General features: G+C 44.6%; 1 protein-coding gene across 1 annotated transcript in view; it reads left to right on the top strand.

The window, feature by feature from the left end:
- The window catches only part of LOC128727347 (serine/threonine-protein kinase NLK), a 61,828-nt gene extending 42,374 nt beyond the window's left edge, over positions 1-19,454 (top strand). The window contains exons 2-9 of the mRNA XM_053821251.1: positions 3,790-3,919; positions 9,272-9,327; positions 12,873-13,065; positions 13,133-13,342; positions 13,440-13,628; positions 14,173-14,374; positions 14,463-14,556; positions 18,512-19,454. Of these exons, the coding sequence (XP_053677226.1) occupies positions 3,790-3,919; positions 9,272-9,327; positions 12,873-13,065; positions 13,133-13,342; positions 13,440-13,628; positions 14,173-14,374; positions 14,463-14,556; positions 18,512-18,566 (1,129 nt within the window). The 3' untranslated portion in view covers positions 18,567-19,454. The remainder of the gene's footprint in view (positions 1-3,789; positions 3,920-9,271; positions 9,328-12,872; positions 13,066-13,132; positions 13,343-13,439; positions 13,629-14,172; positions 14,375-14,462; positions 14,557-18,511) is intronic.
- Positions 19,455-20,112: the final 658 nt, after the last annotated feature.

Here is a 20,112-nt window from a genome sequence, read left to right as displayed (position 1 = left end):
GTTTCCTTCCAAATCCAGCACACGCCGCTCGTGCGCTTCGAACAGCTGACAACTGGCTTTTCTCGTTCAGCACACTTCTAATCGAGCAGCACTTACAGCATTCCGGCTCGCTTTGAAGTATCGCAAGAACAACGGTATCACAATGCAACCTCTCATTGTTGCTGCTTTCGCTACTCAAAAACTCGCCTCTTCTGTCGCTCGCCACCGTCAGCTCGCTGGAACAAAGCTAGTTCAAAGCCCGCGAGAACGCAGCAGCATTGCAGCAGCGCTCAAAGTGCAGGAGTCCATTGCTCATGCTGGTTCCCGCGCTAGCTCCGGCAGTTTGGAGTGGAACAAAAACACCCCACAACGCGACAACAAGCACCGGCGTTTCCTTGCGTTTTATCTTTTCTCCGCCGGCACCGGCCAGAGCGTTCGGTGGCGCTATAAGGTAGCCACTGTGGTACCAGAAACGGCCGCATCCCTTAGCACCAGTTGCTCGCGGTTTATTTTATTTCGAGAAGGCAAACATGTTCCGCTTTTTCCTCCCTAGGCTGCCGGTGGTGCGGTCGGCTAGGAATGTGCATAAGCGCGGCATAGTTGTGTGGCGTATAGAAAAACTCGCCCAGACTCTTTGAGGAGATCGTTGGTCCTCCCGCTATTTTTTTTTGTTGCTTTCTGTCGCGACTGGACCATCCGGAGCGAGCTGCTGGGGCACCACAAAATGACAATGGCACCATTGAGCGACAGCAGCAGCAGCAGCAGCCCAGCCGCGAGCTATGGCCCTGGGCGCACTCATAACTTTTAACGTTCCCTCGTTAACGGTCAGACAATTACGATTGCCGCCGTGCTAAATGCATAGAAAAATAACAAATTCCAATTCCACAAATTTACGGTGCTGACGCGCAACCATGCGCCCCGGAGTGCGCGGAAAGCTCACCCGGGGATGCAAGTGATCCTAAATGAATTTTTATTTCCCTATCTTTGAGATGGCTCGGTACGTGCGCCGCCGGTGGATCACATCAATGCATTGCCCATCCTCGGGAAGGATGGGTTTTTAATCGATTTTAATTGCTCACCATCGGTTAGCGGCGAACGGTCGTAACGATTTGAACAGATTATGGCCGACAAAATGGAATCTTTGTTGCGTAAAGGCATCTGGACCGACGCGTTCGAAATCGCATGATGTGTATTGTTACGATTCAAACGAATGTGAAAGCCGCTGTTAGTTGGAAATCGCGTTATTCTCGTACAGTGGCGTTTGTACCGCGAATGCAAGATCCCATATGGCGGAAAAGCGTGTGTGATTAAATTTTGTGATTTTTCCAAAAAATCGCAATGAAGTCACACCCGAACAAAGGGAACGTAATATTTTCACACTCGCCTAGGCAAAATATGCTTCACACCTACCCTACTTGGGTGGGTTTTGCTTGCGTGTTGTACTATTTTTACATCTCGTGCTTTCTCAACCAACTCCTCCTGACCTCTGGCGCTTGACGGTTGCAGAATTAATTATTTTGTTTCACGAAATTGTTCGGAATTTCCATGTGCTACCCTTTGGCATTTGCATGACGGTGTCTGCGGCATTCGACGGAAAGGATATTTCCCATGTGGTTACGGGTTATAATCGAACGGCTAGGTGTTATATATACTTAGGAGGTGTGCTTTTGGGCGGGAAATACGTACGTTTTGTTTTGCGAAAACTACTAGCTGATGGGTCGATTATCTTCGAAGATGGCCTACTTATCGTTCACTGTGATAGCGTGAAGGTGGTACGATATGTGGGCTTAAGTTCTTGAAGCTCCCAACAATCCTTGAAGCCTACTTCCAAGCCAACACGTCGATCTTCCAGCAAGGATACGCTTTTCAGGCGTTTGAGAGACACCGTTCCTGTGCCACCGGTCGAGTGGGAAGTTCGCCTCGTTGCGTTACCAAAGTTAGAGCCCCCAAAGCGTCACGAAGAAGCTTTTTTGTGATCGAAAATTATCGTGCGGCATACTAGCGTGCTGGGAAGGGACCTCTCCGTAGAGGTTCGTGTAGGCCAAACGGATGGAAAACGCTCGTTATGCTGGTGAGACCCTGACTGGCACCTCCGGCTAGCCTAGCTAACACGCAACATGGACGCAACGCTTTCGTCCCATGATGACTATTCATAGGAAAATTAAAGGTGTAAATGAAATTAGAGACTATGACGTGTTCCTCCCGTGAAGGTGAGGGCTCTCAGGGCGAGGCTTCACTCAGTCTCTGTGGCCGTGGTCGGTTCCTTCTCGGTTGGGTTGGTTTATTTCGGTCTCGAGTCGCCCTTTCCCTCAGCCAACGCCAATACCAACGCCCCACCCGCCACAGCCAGTCACCGACATGTGTGCTCTAATATTCTGAGCAAATGAGTATGTTTCGCGTAGCCAGCCCATGTCCCAGCTGGCTTCCCTCGTTTGTTTGATCCGTCACGCTCGCTCCCGAGAGAATGTGTCCGGAAAATTCGAATGTACGGCCTGGTGCCCAGGGTGCATTGAAACTCGGCCGTCCTGTACCGCCGTATTTGCCCATCGTCCTGGACTGTGAAATTCGTCTGTCGGCGTCGAAATGAGGGCTACCAACTGTGACGTGGGCGGTGGGTGACGTGGGCCAACGTAAGCGGCACACGAATGACGTGCATCAAGATTGGAATTGAATTAAAATTTGCCTCATTTCCTGTGCCGGCATGAAGATTCCCGCTTCCGGCAAACGGCGGTCTCGTTTGCTCCACGGGTGGCGTTTAGTTATGGATGTCCTTCAGATTTGATGTCCCCATTCGAGGCATTGGGGAGGCTTCATTTTTTTCTCTCCATCCCACGCATCTACACGAACATTACGTAGGTTGTGCTGCTAACAAATCATCGTATCAACATTAAGATGTTGTTTTACTGTACGGTTCAAGCTTCATGCATCGAGGAGTGTAGCATCCATCTCACTATCTCAATAGCTTCCTTACGGATCAAACAGTTAAACCGCCAGTAATTGATCCACATCAATTTGTACTGGCGTTGGATGTGCATTCATCAGCGAAATGTATTGAGCCTTAGGCTGGAATTCCGTTCCCACAGATGCGCAGGCGAAATTTGCACGTTAAGTGACTGTCCGTTTACGAAATTTCTGCCTCGGCAAGCATGTGACACACCGTCGCTGGTCAGAGATGACATTTGAATTAATTCCAACCGAACCGGTGCACGTTCGATTGGTATTGAATGCATTTTGATTGCGTATCGGCTTCACTTGTCCCGCAGGTTCTGTGTGGAATTCAATGCTCGGTCAGTCGTGTCGTGATGGAATGTCGGCTCCTGACCAAAAGTGTTGATTGACCATCCGGACGAACGCGGGAGAGAATGGAACATGGCGTGGTCTCACGATTCCGACGCCACTCTGCGGGAAGTTTATAGCAATTAGAAAGTTTCCATGCAATTGCAGGCCTTCCGCGCGTGGTGCACCTGCGCCGACCATCGCCGCCTTCTAGCCGTCGCGTTATAAGGATATAATTTTATTACTCAACACAAAAGGAGCGCATGTTTTTTTCTTCTCCTTGCACCATATCAACCGGGACCGGCTTTTGTTCCATCACAAAAGTTCTTAAAGTCGTCCCCGGCTGGACTAATAAATCGTTAGGCAGCGCCAAGGCTTCTCCAGCGTCAGTATTTGCCAGCCGTGTTTCTACATTCGTTATCCACTCGCCAGCGAGAAAATGTGTACTCGCTTTGTTCTAATTAATCATCCGCTCGCCCTGGTTTTGCCGTCCTTGCTAACGAAACATAAACCATTTGCTCGTCTCTTCCACAGGGCTGTCACCGATCCGCGTGACGGACGCCGGGTCGCACTCAAGAAGCTGCCCAACGTTTTCCAGTCGCTCGTGTCCTCGAAGCGTGTTTTCCGGGAGCTAAAGATGCTGTGCTTCTTCAAGCACGAAAATGTAAGTACTACCACTACTACTACTGCTGCTGCTGTTGCTCCTTGCAGAGCCACGACAATGGCGATAGAATGAACAGTACCTTCTCGGGTGGGAGGCAGGATTGAGTATCTTTTTTTCTTCCTCGTATCAGTGTGTTTCTTTTGCTTTTCGTCATCACCGGCAAACCTCAGCGCTGCCCGGGGATTGGGTAGAAGAAGAAGTTTTTAATTAGAAAGTGTTGTCGCTTCGTTCCAATGCTCCGTAGGTAAACTCCGTGCAAATGATATTATTCTTGTTAACCTCGGATATGGTGCTTTTAATGGCAGTTTTTCTTTGTTTCTCTTATTGTTGGTTCGTGTTTTTTTTTTCTCTCCCCATCGGATAAACATGCCTTTAAACGTGCTTGGAAGGGAAAACCCCGTTGCGGCCAAGCAAACATCTTGCCCATGGGCATACTAGTGCGATCTGAGACCTTCAAAATGGCAACGGTTGAGACAAAAAAAAAGTGCAGAAAATCAGTGCACCAATTGTATCGTGCTGCAGTTATCGTATCTCATTCCAGTCGGGGAGGCGTATTATTGAGCCATCGCACCCGTAGCAAAGAACGTTTTATAGCCTCAATTAATGGTACCACCGTGGTATATCCAGAAGTTTGAATACCCATCGAGTGCGGGCGATTGATTGATGAACTTTGAAAAGGTGCATCTGCTGCGGCTGACGGCGATGGCAACACTTTATCGTTTGTTGTTCTGTTGTGGCCCTTTGGGAGCCGTTTAGTGGTGGTTATTGCAGAGCAGCAGAGTAGCCGCCGGCCCGCTAGCGCACAAGGAGTCGGAACCAACGAATCAAATATGAATCACGAACTGGGTTAATGGATGTGTCGGGAAGAAGGAGAATAAAAAAAAAACGCCAACCGAATGAGGAGCTAAGATGCTACGGGCTGAAAATAGACCGCAATCGATTAGCCCTTTGCGCGGGCATACGGCACGATGCGCCGGCTTCGGGGCCGTTCTCGATTGCTTGCTGCACGGTGGGAAATCACCGTTCGGTGGAAGTCTCCCTCCAAGGAAGCTGCATCGGATGGAGAAATTTGATTTTGTAACATCCTTCTGGTATTTGCCAAATGGAGAATTCCAATCAGGCCTTTCGATTCTAAATGCCTCATCTCCCCACGAAGGCAACGGTGCTTCCCCTCCGGGAGAAGGAACACCAGCTCGTTTGCGCCACTAATTGCCGTTTCGCTTCGAAGGAGAGGTTTTAAAAAATTAGTCTTGGGTGATTTGTTATCCCAAAGGCGCGCTCCGGGTGGTCAGTATCCATGGCTTTTTTTTATCTATTCATCATACTCCCGTCGTTGGAATCCCTCGCGCCGCGTGAATTATGCATCCTTCAATCACAATTATCCGTAAAATTCGTGTAAACGCTTGGGAAAAATAAAGCTTATTGGAAGGGAATAAATGCACTCCAATACGATGGTTTGCTCCCTCGGGGAGATTTCCTGAACGGGATCGCATTAGAACACTGTGATATCTGGAGCATATTGCGTAGTATGAAATGGACACGCGAAGTTTTTACAGGATCCCGAGGAAGAATAAAAAAGCAATCCAAATCACTCTAATGGCCGCAGTAATTACCGCGTGGTGTCATTAACGCCCAGAAATGAATGAGTAAAAATGGTTACCAATGGCACAATTGCGGTGGAGACATCGTTAAGTTATTAAATATCGATTTCGGTCGACGTCGTTTGGTTGACATCGATCCGTGGCTTCCTTATATTCTCTCTTCACGCGTACGACATTAAGGAGGTGCAATCGACGAAAGGATGCGAAAAACCAACACATTCACATGCGTTGCGTTTTGCCGTTCTAGTCCATTTCCATGCGGACATATACAGTTCGCGCACCAGGGGCTCATGTCAAGGCCGCGTCCCTACGTCGTCTATTCGCGATCATGGTGTGTGAGGAGACGGTCGACTTCGAAGGAAAACTTTGTGGTGCTCCTTTTGAACATGAAACGAGACGCAGCCGGCCACCGGAGCGAGCTATTTTCGTACGTTGGCCACCAATCGCCAAGACGACATGGCGCGAATGTGTGCTGCAAGCCGGACCGGATCATCTGCCGCGGTTTTATGATGCACCCATGTGTCGTCTTATGTCGTTCGCTACAAAAAAGCAACCAAAAAGAAAATCAGAATCCCACCCATTGCGTTTCCATCGGTCGTGGCGTTTCGTTGCGGTACTTAATACAAATGGGACCCAATTTTGTCCGGTAGCACTGGCGCGTTTCGTCGTGACGTCTGGCCCGGCGTTGAAGATTAACGTCACCTGGGATAATGGGAAGAGAAGAGCTCACCAAAGGCACACTGAGGGCAGACGGAATGCGACGCCACCGATGCGCGTGAGCTGGCATTTAAGATATGTCACCTCTCCTTGTTCGTGTCCATGTACACGCGGATAATGAGGCGCAATAATTTACGAATTATGTCGTGATTTGCCGAACGATGCGGTATTAAAGGATACCGACCCCAGCCGTGTGTAACGGGATAGAGCATTCCAGTGGGATAGATAAGAAGCGTCATGCATCTTGTATGATACAAACCGCAAACGATCGTGCGCAAGCTGTTTCGGTGGAATACTACGAAATCATATAGCCCATTATTAAAACTAGAGTGTGGGTAGCTAACGGAGACGAAAGATGTGAAAATTTGTATTATTTGTCAGCGTGTGGAAATAAAATCCCTCATCACTCCTGTATACACACCAACACACACTGTGTAGCTTTTGTGTGGCGGCGAAACAAGGAGCAAAATCGTTCCACGACCCTGCAGGAACAATGGTTCCGTGCCCGGAACAAGCAACTAGAAGTCGATAGAGAAGCATTTCGCCAGGGGCGGCAAACATGATGCTAGCGCTGTCAAGGCATTTGTATGATTTTTCACCCGCTTTATCGTGCATCTCCAGCTGCGTGTGGATGTGTGTGTAGCGAGGAAAAATAAGATTGCCTAATAAACCCAGCGGATTCCGTGGCATAAATCATAACCCGTTTCCGGCGGCCGATCCGCGGCAGGGTGCTGGGAGTGCATTTTTTTTTTGTTTGCATTTTCCCATTCAGCACGCGTCGAATGCAACGGGGTGGAGGTTTAAACGTTGCATAAATGCATGTATGCCAAATGTGTATGAATGCGCACTGTTTGGAAGGCCGCGGGTCGCGGGGGTGGTTACCAACCAACACCACCCCGTGTTGGGGTCGCAAGTGAACAGAAGCCAGGCAAAAGGCAAACTGCGGCACCCGCCCGGACCATTCTGCCCGGCGCCATTGTTGTGCGGTGTTGCTACTATTGGTTTCCATTTCGTGCACACGAGACACGAGCGTTGGATGCATTTTTGCCGCAACACTTTTTCGCATATGCACCGTAGTCGGAAGCGGCCCGGGGGCTCATTTGATGGTGAAGAAAATGGGGAACAAAAAATAGTATAAGACCCTCTCATGCAAAACTGCAAAATAAACGACGCGACGGATTGCGAAATGTGGAGCGCAGCACGTGAATATAGTTTTGTTTTGTCGTAGCTCTAGCCAGTTCCCTCCCCATTCCATGGTGCGATGAAAAACGGCACTAAGCATGGGAAAAATATGGAAATTGAACATTGTGTTAAAACCGGACAATCTCCCGGCGGCGGTGAGCCCGCGTGCTTCTTGACTGGCGGAATGTTGTGGAAAACCGGGCATAGGGCCGTGTGGCGTCATTACTCACGGAAAAAAGCGTGACCGGTTTGGAGATTTCGGCCGAAAATGAGGATTTTGCTTTTGTTTTTGTTGCCTCCTCCCGGTGCGGAGCACACGTACGGGCATAAATCTGTTCCCAACCGGTGCGAACGCTAATGCAATTAGTGTGCGCAAGGGAGGGGATATACTGCATTTTGAATGCACTCGCTTAAACTCCTGGCGCTCAGATACCGGTCGCCAATCACAGAACTGGTATCATTTGCATCTATTGCGGACAGGGTTAGGGGTTTTATTATGCATGCATTTTATGCACGTGTGCATGCGCGCGTGCGCGCGTGTGTGTGTGTTTGTGCGTTTTGTTTTATTAACAATCCTGTTACTTTACACAGCGTGTGTCATTTTGACTCTTGCCTTTTAGCGTGATAACGGCAGCTGGCAGCGGTTTGTGCAAATCGAACCAATATCAGGCGGTGGCACGTGCAGCATGTGTACGAAAACATCGAGCATATAAACAGCTGCTATGCTGGGTCTTTCCCTGCCGTCTATAGTCGTTAGCGGGCAGTACTAATCGAATGTCTAAGCTCGCCGTCGAACGCGTGATTTCGATCGTTTGATATTGTTCACGATAAAGCGCGGTTTTTGCCAGCTAATATTGTGTGTGTGTGATTTCCCTCGATAACCAATAGAAAATCCCCTTTTTGGCGTGCGGTTCCCTCAAAGTATTGATTCCGACAGCTCGAGTCGGGTTGGGATGCCAACCGACCGATTTGGCAGAAGTGGCATCATAAAGTGACATGTAAAGTTAACAGCAAGTGCTTCACGGCGTTCAGTCATGTCATCGATAAACAAGATCTCTTGATGCACCTTTCAACCGCTCTCTTATCCTGTTTCCTGTGCACCGTCTGCGAAAAGCAAACCCATCGCCATGTCGCGGCTCTCAGACTCGTTGAGCGAAAAAGGGCCGAGAAGGGCTTGGTGTCGTATTTCTTACCATACTCTACTGTACAGCCAACTCCACCCGTTACTGCCAACTAACACACTATCATTGTGCTCTGGCGCGGTGGTTCCGTATTAATGTCAAAGTTCCCACGGTGTGCACCCAGAGTTGACTCACCGCCGCAACAAAACGCCTCTCTGGTAGGAGTAGGTTTCGTCTTCGCTCGGCACATACTCTGCTGCACCAGCGATGGTGCATTTGCACGGTGCATCGTGTCCTCACCGCCGTCGCTGGTCATTGTACGGATGCCGTTCGTCGGTATTCGCTGAGTCAGCAGCTATCACTGGCTTGCACGCTTGCTTGTACAGCCACGGCTATGCGCTGACAGGCGCCTGATCTCTCACCGAAAGCACCTCACTTGATGAAGCCCTCTAAAGGAAGGCAATGTAGGGTCTGGTCGGCCCCCAAACCAGATGGAGCCATTTGGTGGTGGCACTTTTGGGCAGACAAGAAGCAGACGGTGCATGTCGAAACTGACAACCGATCGATAACCTGCTTCCGGGAGTAGCTCAAGTACACATTTATGGAAAAATCCGTACTCTAGTGCAACATCTTCCTGATTTTTACAGTAGTGGAATGTAGTCATTCTATATCTTATTTTTTTAGAAGTAGTAACGTATTTTAAAGCCTATTTTCTCTCATTCTATTTATAGGTACTCTCTGCATTGGACATCCTGCAACCGCCACACTTGGACTTCTTCCAGGAAATGTATCCTTTTCATACAAAAAAAAACTTGTTCCACTCTTAATCGCGGTCGTTTCTAAAATCAAACTTTGTGAGCATATCCCCAAAGGCTCAGTGCTTAAATAAGAAACTATCACCACTGCATCGGTATTATTTAAACATCATTTGCACTTTTGCCAAACTAGTGCCATACCACCGTGCTACCGTTAGCAGTTTTGCCTCTGCACATAATATTATATGGCAGCCTGCAAATGATTGTGGTTTTGTGCGGAGATTCTACGAACACGGACTCACTTGTCACACTACGTGGCAACGACCAGGCAATATAGAAATTACGTACGAACATTCGTCCCAGCGCTTGCCTCGAAACACAATTAAAATTTGGCCGCAAATGCGAGCACCACTTGAAGTTTATGAGAATTGGCTGGCTTACTTTTCTGGCATTTTTATGCGTTATGCTGGAACTTTATTCCGCTCCATGGCGAAACTCGTTCTGAATTTGGGCTGTTTAGCTTGGAACGATTCATGATAAATCAGATTCCTTGGATGGCGTGGAAGCTTTTGTGTTGCGTATGAAGTTAAATTTTGATCTACACTACGCGGGGAATCCAAAAAGCGCATCTCGAGCAACGTGATATATTTTTGGTAAAATGGTTCCACATGAAGGTTGCACTTCTCGCAAGTGCTAGAAACAAACAACTCAAAAGATACTCCATCGCTATTGCCTTAAAATGACAGAAACAAACCATCGAGCTTGTGGCGTTCATATCCGTAAAGAGATTTGCATCCAGCAGATTCTGTGAGAAAGTAAGATATGTTTTCTCATGCATTTTTTCTCTTGGTTTCCTGTTTTGGAACTTTCTCTAGAGTTTTTTCTTGTTACCGTGAACGGTTAATTATTCATAAGCCTCCAGTAGGTGCTGGTTGCTCATGTAAATTTCATCGGCCCGAAATCCTCTGCAGTTAATGAGGCGTTTTGTTGAAGTCAAACATTTACACGGCATGGGTCGTCCGCCAGTTTTGTTTGCGTCTGTTTTTATGCTTTACCAGTGCGTTCTTGGGATAGTTTGCTTCGTTCTCTCAGAACGCAACTCGCAGTGTGTTTCGGGCTTACTGCAACAAAATGAGCCACGCTGTCGTTTCGAAAACTAGACCAGGCATTTCCTTTCCATCGTCGAGCGGCTGGTAAACACTCACTGGCGTTGACTTGTGACCGAGTCCGATTGTGGAAATGTCCGGTTGCGCCCGGAAAACCCGTCGGCGCGTGACACCGCGGTTGACCAAATTTCGGCAAATCAGCGCAAAAGAAAAAAACCGATGCAAACTTGAATCTGGAAAATGCTGACATGAGAAAGTAGCATTGGGAAATTCATGCAATTCTCAGTGGTCTCGTTCTTGGTCGTGGTAGCGAAAGATTTTTGCATAAAATCCCACTCGTATTTTATTGACAAACTTTCCACCGCAATTTCCACTCAGCGCACTTCCGGGGTTTTTCTCATCGAGCAGGTCATGATGAGCCAGTTCCGTAGCCAATATTAGTGGGCCACCATGGTTCCGGCACCCAAAAGCCCAAAACAGAGGCAACGATTGCTATGGAGCCGAAATTTCCCGCTTTTTATACGGATTTTTATTTTATGCATGGCCCCACCGAAGGGAAAATCAGAAGGAGCCGGCCCCCGGAGCGTTCAAGGACATCTGTCGCGGCAGCAGGGCGTAGTCAAGAACCACTTGGTTGCGATCAATCTCGCGGAGAGAAAAAGAGCATGGCCAGTTCGCCAGTGCCAGAGAGGGAGCGAGACAGCAAGCGAGTGAGCGAGAGCGTGAAGGATGTCTCAGTAAAATTCTTATTTACACCAAGGACGTGTGTGGAAACTGGAAGGCACCATCGAAGGAACACGTTCGGCGTCCGTTTTGGGGTGTTGGTTTTCCCTGGAAAATGAAGTTCAGTGGTAAAATCCTCGACTCTCCCGTCACGAGCTGTCATGGTAGTAGTAATAACATGTGCCTATTAATGTCACTTTCCGAGAAGGATGCTGCTAAATTATTCCCTATCTTCGAATGGTGCTTCGAAGGAAACTTTTTGGTAGCGATAGCATGCGCTGGTTCACGTTAAAGCGCTTCTGAGGGTCATGTAGGCCAGGATGGCATTTTATTCGTGATAATTAATTCAGCAATCTCGTTATTTATGTGTTAAAAAATGTCAGTGTCAAGCAGCGGGCGGTAGAAAAATGTCGTGCTATTATTTTTCATTTTCGTTCGCTAAAAAACTTGGATCTGAAAATTATTTTCTTTTTTTTTGTATAATACGATCACCCCCGGTGTGAGTATTTTCGTTTGATTAATGCATGCAATTAAGCTCGCGGAAGTACATTCCTCCTCCGGGCGGAGTGTCCCGTAGAGCAAATGGGCTAGTTGAATTAAGCAAGTAAAACCCTCTTGGCAAGCGCGACCGTGATTTGTCGTATCCTTCCGCGGCACGCTGAAGAAACCCCCGGAAAGGACGATGAATGTGTGCGGAGAAAGAACGATGGATCAAAATGTCTGGAAAATGTCTTTGTTCCTGCTTCTCATTCCGCTGTTGTCTGGCGGGGTCGACGGCGATTCTGTTCCGCTGGTTCCCTCGAGGACGCCGGGCATTGGCAGATTTTCTCGCCAGCCATTCTGCGCTGTCATTGTACCACAATGTCGCATCGCAAATCCCAAACCACAAATCCACATACCCCTTCGTTTGTCGTTTGCGCCGGCCGGCGAAGATGGCCATTCGCTTTGCACTTAGTTTTTATTTCATCGAACCGGGCGCGTTCGAGGAGGGTTTGCGCTTGCGAAACGAAACGTGACGTATCGACGAGACGTTCCACTGGCAAACAATGTCTGGATGTCGCTTCCGGACTGGCAGTATCCTTGGCGGGAACTGTAAACTGCTATTACTGAGGAATAGGCAAGAAGCCATTTTGTGTGCGTTGAAGTAGGAGTGAGAGAGAGAGAGAGAGAACGTCAACACAAACTTTGTTTCCTGTTAGCCCTTTCACAATCATGCAGATCGTTCAATCGGGTGTCGGAAGAGGGACACAATTCATTGCGGATAGAGTTTAGCCAGTTCGCACGTTTTTAACGTTGTAAAGCGATGTATGCTCGTAAAGGATGTTAGCAAACTTCATGTTATGGACTTCACTGTTTCGAGCCGATTACATACCGCGTAAAGCTGAAAGTTTATGGTATGGATACTGTGAACTTGGAAAAATCCGTGTAGTCCACCCAAGAACGATACTTGCTGCCTTTATTGTTGTTTGTTTTCGGAATGCGTGGATTATCCAACATGCTCCAATCTGTGCCTCGAAAGTGCCTCCACCTTTCAGTTGAAAGTAGGTGCTAAACAGGATTAAAAGTTTTCAGACATAAAGAAGCAACATCGGGTTCGGGTTCTTTTACTGCTCATACTACTTCACCAAGACGCAGCTAGCGTGCAGGGCCTGGCTTCTACCATACCGGTTCTAGATACCGTTTGTTCACCTTGCTGCATGCTTTCGAACATGTTTTCCTTAACTCATTCATCTTGCACCAACCAATAGCTACGTGATTACGGAACTGCTTCAGTCGGATTTGCACAAAATCATCGTTTCACCGCAACACCTTTCCGCTGACCACATCAAAGTGTTCTTGTACCAAATCCTGCGCGGCTTAAAGTATCTCCACTCGGCTCGGATCCTACACCGAGATATAAAGCCCGGTAACCTCTTGGTGAACAGTAACTGTGTTTTAAAGGTTCGTTGTTTAAGTGGAAATTGCTTGTTATGGATTATTTTATCATGGTTATGATTTTGACTTTTAGATTTGTGATTTCGGATTGGCTCGCGTTGAGGAACCAGATCAATCGAAGCACATGACACAAGAAGTCGTCACGCAGTACTACCGTGCGCCGGAGATTCTAATGGGTGCTCGCCACTATTCGGCTGCGGTCGACGTTTGGTCGGTGGGTTGCATTTTTGGCGAGCTGCTTGGTCGACGTATCCTCTTCCAGGCGCAGAGTCCTGTACAGCAGGTAGGTGTTTTTCCTTAAAGCAACTAATAATGGCACACAAATTCCGTTATGCCGCGATGTAGATGTGAAATCATATGCTATTCTTTTCTTTCCACAGCTTGAACTGATTACAGAGCTGCTAGGTACGCCATCGCTAGAGGATATGCGACATGCCTGCGAAGGAGCTCGTAGCCACATGCTTCGGAGAGCGCCGAAGCCCCGGTCACTGACCGCATTGTACACGTTGAGTACCCATGCCACGCATGAAGCCGTACATCTGCTCTGCCAAATGCTCGTTTTCGATCCGGTACGTAGTTTTCTATGCAGCAAGTGCACTTCTATAACACCAAGAGAGCGTATTTAGCTATAATTGTTTATATATAACGAATGAAGCTACCGGAGCAGCTGACAATTTTACTTTATTGGTTGATTTCAATAAGCTCAAGATGGAGAACACGTTTTAGGATATATCTATGTTGTCTGTTCTGGAGATGCGAAATACGAAACAGCAGGAGCGAATTGTTTACCTTCTTTGTAACGTCATAACCACAACGGCGTGTGCACGTGTAGTCTATTGATAGCATGAAAGAATGCAACTGACAGTAAACAGCATGATTTCGTCCTTCTTGCGGCGGTTATCGATTATGATATCTAGGAAATTACTTACTTTATCTATGAGAAAATTCATAGGGCGATGTGCACGAAAGTTTTGATCTTGTTTTATACACAGCTTTTTTGTTGGTACTGATGTTTATAATAAATCTTATGAAATTCTTAGCGACATATGGAGACATAATGAGCATCAAAATAATCTAATCCAAATGTTATTGCCATCGGTTTTTCCTTTCCAGGACAAAAGAATATCCGTAATCGATGCCCTCGCGCACCCATACGTCGAAGAGGGTCGACTGCGTTATCATTCCTGCATGTGTAAATGCTGTTACACAACACCTTCTGGCATGCGTCAGTACACGGGCGAGTTTGAGCCATCAGCAACCCAAGCATTCGATGACTTATGGGAGCGCAAGTTAACCTCAGTGCAGCAAGTGAAAGGTATAGTTGAATCAAACATTTGTCCTTAATTAAAAATGTTTACATTTGTTAAATGAATAATATACACTGCCAACTTCCCATTTTTCAGAGGAAATGCACAAATTCATTGCCGAGCAGTTGCAGACGGGCCGCGTTCCGCTCTGTATAAATCCCCAAAGCGCTGCATTCAAATCCTTCGCCAGGTAAGGAACCGACGCTCATCTGCATGCTTATGTAACGGTTATCGCCTACATGTTTTTGTTTTCGTTCATATTTAGCTATTCTTACAATTTTTCTGCCATTGAAACACAAAGTAAAAGAACGGTCGGGTACTTGTATTTTGTATATACCCTTTTCTATATTTTCACCAGTAACTTCACATTTCTTTTTCGGCAACTCTTTCCTAAATCTTTCGATCAAGATTTCCATGTTCGATGAACATTTCTTGCGGGGGACTTCTGGGAAATATAGAGGGCTATCATCTGGCTGCGTTACTTTTATTATTAGAAACATATTTTTAGAAATTGTGTTGCAAATTGTGTTGCTTACCAGACTGTAAGCCATATTTAGTTTTTCCGATAAGAGATATTTTTATGAAGGTTTAATTTTTTCAAATTCTTTAAGTGACGATCGTGGAATGTTAGATACGACTTTGTAAAATAAGAGCTTTATTAAGCGTGATAAGAGATGAAAAGGGAAATACGAAGGAACGAAAGAGAAAGTAATCTCTTTGCCAAAAATTTAGCAATGAAAAAAGAGTGTCTGGACGGTTTTTTGACTTTTCTACATTGTGATTCGGTACCTTTTTTTAGAATTCCTTATCAACAAATCGAAAACGATGCTTATTAATGATTTTTGACTACGCCTTGCGTTGCTTGTCTTCAGCAGTCAGTCCAGAATATCAATTTTTTCCTTCTAGTCGCTGTGATCAATGATAAATTTTCGTTATTCGAGCTCGTACACTAAAGCTCTACTCTTTATCATCGTCTCATTCACCCTTCTTATTTCGATTTCTCCTTATATATCGTGTCACTGTTATTGTTTCATTTTGTATTTGTTCAATCGTCCGTTTATCGATGCTCACTTTTGCCATTGTGTTTCGTTTGACAACAGCAATAATCATCATATATCACCATCATCCAATCATCATCAGTAGCAAGCAGGTGGGAAACCTCGATGACATGGGTAAAATGCCCGAAAAGAACAGTGATGTTTACAGTGGTGGTGCGTTAATTGAAGTAAAAAGCAAGTGAGCAAATGAAAAGGAAAACCGAAGCATTAGGCGCCTCCATCGTACGTTTGGAACCCTATTTGTAGCGTGATGTCTGTTGAGAGTGTATGTAAAGCAACTGGCGATAGAAATTTAAGACGCAAAAAAAAATGCAAATGTATGAACATGTCCGATGAAAACATCGGATCATTGTGCGAAGTTGAACGAACGGAAAACAAGCGATAACGAGTAAAAAATGATACGTGTCGTTTGCAACTGCATCTCGTAGGGATGTAGTTCTATTTGTGCACGCCATTGCCGTCATTATTTGTCACACCATTGCACCACGACCACCACCAATCTCATCACCAGGGCCAGGCGGTCACTGTGGCCACAACGACCACCACTTCGCCACCATTTGCACCACCGTCGCCACCACCAACGTCACTATCTGGTTCGACTAATGCTAAATGAATAAGCATCGGACAGCATAAGAACAAAGCAAAACAGAAATATTCCTCAACAAACCGAGAACACACGGGGCAGTACTGCTATACCTCAACATTCGCCTCTTGCGCCTCTTCTCGTGGGCCACAGATTCCCGTTGGCCAGATGCACTTTTTCATGCGCCACCATTCTGACTCTTCGATACATCTTTCTTCGACCATCAGGGGTTGTCTCTTTCGGGGTTCCCAATGATGTGTGTATGTGTGCCTGTGTGTAAGTTTGCGATTGCTTAGCACTGTGGTCGATGTAGTGCCCTCTATTGGGTGCGGACCAGCGGGAATGCTCCAGTATCGGATGAGACGAAGAATGGAAGCAAAAAAACGTTCTTCACATCTATCCGCAATTCTTCAATTTTTCGCAAATAGGTGTGTGTGTTAAAGATTTTTTTGCTCATTCTCTCTTTTACTTTCTCTTTGTTCTTTCTACTTACAAACTCATGTTCATACTTCATCCGGTTCGTCCGGCAGAGTTAGTTTTCACATTTTTGATTCAGTATAAATTCGACTTCATCTAGATTTTTTCTCATAGTTGTATAAATTTAGTTCAAAATTAAATTTTTTTATTTTCAATTTTATAATCTTTTCTACAAGATTTTTTTTTTCCAAATTTTATCACGACATCGAAACGTGGTAACTATCTGCCGGTTCGAAATTCTCCTTTTCGAGGTCTCTAATGCAGCTATTCTGAAGGCTATTGCTGCTGAGCGAGCATTAAATTTATGTTTGTTCTGCAGAGTTTTGTGAGTGAAAATAAATTTACTGATGCTGAATTATGATGGTGCAATGTATATATGAATATGCACCAATTGACAGCATTTCCACGCGGCTAGAAATTTATTTTTGATGGAAGCGTAAAACTAATTTTATACCAGCAGCATAGCCCTCAGAATCGGCCCGTGTACAGGAGATATTAAGTGTTGCCCCTTGCGTGCTAGTCGTGGTTATCAGAAACATAATCGTTAATCATTGCATTCCATATTATTTTTACATTATTCTATTCTATGAGTAAAAATAAACAGAGAAACGTTAGTTCATGTGTTTAAACACAATTGACCCACGCATCCTGAAGAGCGTACTCATATTGCCATCCTGTATTATTTTAATTATTTTTTTTTTATTCCTTTATCATTCATTATCCTTTTTTTGTATTCTGTTATATTGTGAAAACTGCACCTTGCTAGAATGTATTTCATGCAAAATTCATGTATTTTTGGTCGATCTTACTAGAAGATGTTTGTTAGAATGAATATTGAATTATGGAATGAATATGCTATAATTTTATCAATCTTCGTAATCTAAGCCAATAAATAAAAAAATATATAAATCACATGTTCACGAACAGAAACATGTCAACTTAACCACTACTTCTCAAGGGCATCAAGGTTCACGAATGCCTCAACTATTTGTCTAACTAAAGGATCTTTCTAATTAAAATTTCTTTTACAAACACACACATGCATACAAATTCACAGAAAACTGTTCTCTTTGCTTTCATGCCTTTACCATCTACTGCTTTGTTTCATCTGCTCGCTGCCCCTGATCGTTATGACATCCCCATTTGACTGTTTGTACGCTTAAGTTGTAAGCTTTTGATGAAATGCAATTCCAAACCATCCCTACTACGTCCAAGAGCCACCATCTTTTGTTTGAGCTTCGTTTTTCCTGCAGAACGTGATGCCAGCTCGTCTACAGGCATTGTGGGAGCTAGAAATGGAGACGTTTGCCAAAATCACCTCACTTCCATTTCTTATATCGCTAACATTCCACATTCGTCACCCTTCTCTTCGTCAAAATTGTGTATTTTTTATGTTTTAGTGTTAATTACATTTTAAGCAACTGTCTGTTCCCTTATAACTAGCTCCTAATTGTAGGCATAACATCGTTTTCAAACTGATCTCTGTCGCTCTGGCTAAACACGGCATTTTTTAACAGATAATCCCGATAATCTTATCTTGCCTTAATTTATTCATTGCAATTATTAGTCCTTTCTTTTGCGTTCTTATCATTAGCTACTGAAATGCTGTAACAAGAGGAATATATGATAACAGTATATTTTTAGTGCGTTTTCATATGATCCTATCGAACATATTGTTGGATGTGAATGTCTTAACACATGTTAGTTGGCAATCCTAAGCTATAGTCTTTTCTGTGCTGTTGCCGAGTACCATCAACCTTTAAAGTCTTGAAATTTGTAAAATATTTTGTTCTAATAATACCATCCTTAAACCATACGACATATCGCCATAATTTGCACATGGTTTCCCTTGATTTCTTGTTCTGTTGGCATGTTCCTCACTAATTGAATGATTTTTGTACTTTAATTTATATAAAAAATAAAACAAATCATTTTAGATTAAGTTATGCCATATCTTTGATTTTTGCACCGTATTTATTGGATTTTTCTTTTCGTTTTTTTCATGTACCCTTCCACTCCGATCGTAGCTCAACTGTAGCTCATCCATCAGAACTGCCACCATCGCCGCATCAATGGGAATGACATAATGAAGCAATGGCCGCATAAAATTAAAAAAAAAATCCTTGCATTAGTACACCAACTTATTGGCTCTGAAAATCCGTTTGAGTGCAAAAAATGAAAAAAAAAACAGGAATGTATGGGTAACTAACAAAGATAATCCCTACTATATTATGTATGGTCATTCACGACGCGATTGCGTTTTGGTCAAATAAGGCTGCCATTTGTTAAGACCATGCCATGTTAAGACACAAACACATCGATTTGCGGCTTCCGGCATCATCACCGGCAACTAGAGACAGTATTTTCCATTTATACTTGTACCAGCATTGATCTTACGTCACAGTAAAAACCCGAAAGCGATACAAGGATGGACTTACAACGCAAATCACAACGCATTGAAAACGAAAGTAGACGGTCGACGTAAGTGGTTCGGGATCAGGAACCAAATGGCAGGTAAAGCAACTGTCTCACAATTAAGAAAGTACGTCCGATAGGTGATGTATGTGACACTAATAGCCCTTTGTCAGTTGATGGGTTCAATTAATAAGTTTCCATCTTTTATTCTGCGAATCGTAAACAAATTATTAATCTATGTACTTCGAGCGTATAGAGTTCGATATTTTTTGACTAACCAATAATTCCGATGAAACATTCTGATGCCTAACTAAGACCAAGCCGTTGTAAAATCATATCCCAGTAAAATTTCCTGTCCTAAATTAGTTTTTTTTCTTCTGCGAGTTGATAAATGGTTAGCACGAGGAACAACTGCCGTTTTTGAAAATACTATTGCAAGATTTTGCAATTTGTCCGTTTGGTTTGGATAAGACAAACCAGTCTCGTGGGACATGTTTGACTCAAAAAAAAGGAAAACGAGGAAAGGAGATATACTAAGATAACAACACTGTAAATAAATACCGGAGGGTAACTCAATTGATTTCAATTAGCAAAATTCCCTTTCCTGTTGTGTACTGTCATGTTAATTTTAGTGAAAGTATCAACATTTTTAAGCTCAGATAGACTTAGTGGATACTATTCAGTGAACCTGAAATCAAGACGCATGATACACCTAGATTCTAGTGTGTTGATATAAAAAAGAAAGCAAAATTGCATGGAGTAGACACTTTATCGATTTTGTGGTCAGTCAAACGAAACGCCTAAATATGCAGGCGGGAGTGTACGCCAATCCTCTAGTAGGTCATAGGAGATTCGATTTAAGTTTGTATGGTTCAATCATGTTTATGCCTATTCTAGTATGCTTTACAAGAAAGCGAACACGGATGGCTCATCGATCGACAATTAGGAAAATGAGCGTTTCCTCCGGCGTTATGCAATGGCGAATCAAATCTTTCAATAAGATCTCATTGTTAGTGTTTTTTTTTGTATTCGATTATATGCTAGATTATTTTTCTCCAGACTGTACGCAAAAAATCCTACAGGTTATCTACTGCTTTCAAACAAAATACCACAGACCAGTAGCGCGTAAATTGGGTGGAAAAATCGGTTTTAAATAGTTAAATATGGAAACGGCAGTAAATAATGGATAAACTAAAACACATTTCTGTCCTAT

The sequence above is a fragment of the Anopheles nili genome, chromosome 3, assembly GCF_943737925.1.
Source record: "Anopheles nili chromosome 3, idAnoNiliSN_F5_01, whole genome shotgun sequence".
In the NCBI taxonomy this organism is placed as follows: domain Eukaryota; kingdom Metazoa; phylum Arthropoda; class Insecta; order Diptera; family Culicidae; genus Anopheles; species Anopheles nili.
This window is presented reverse-complemented; position numbering and strand designations above follow the sequence as displayed.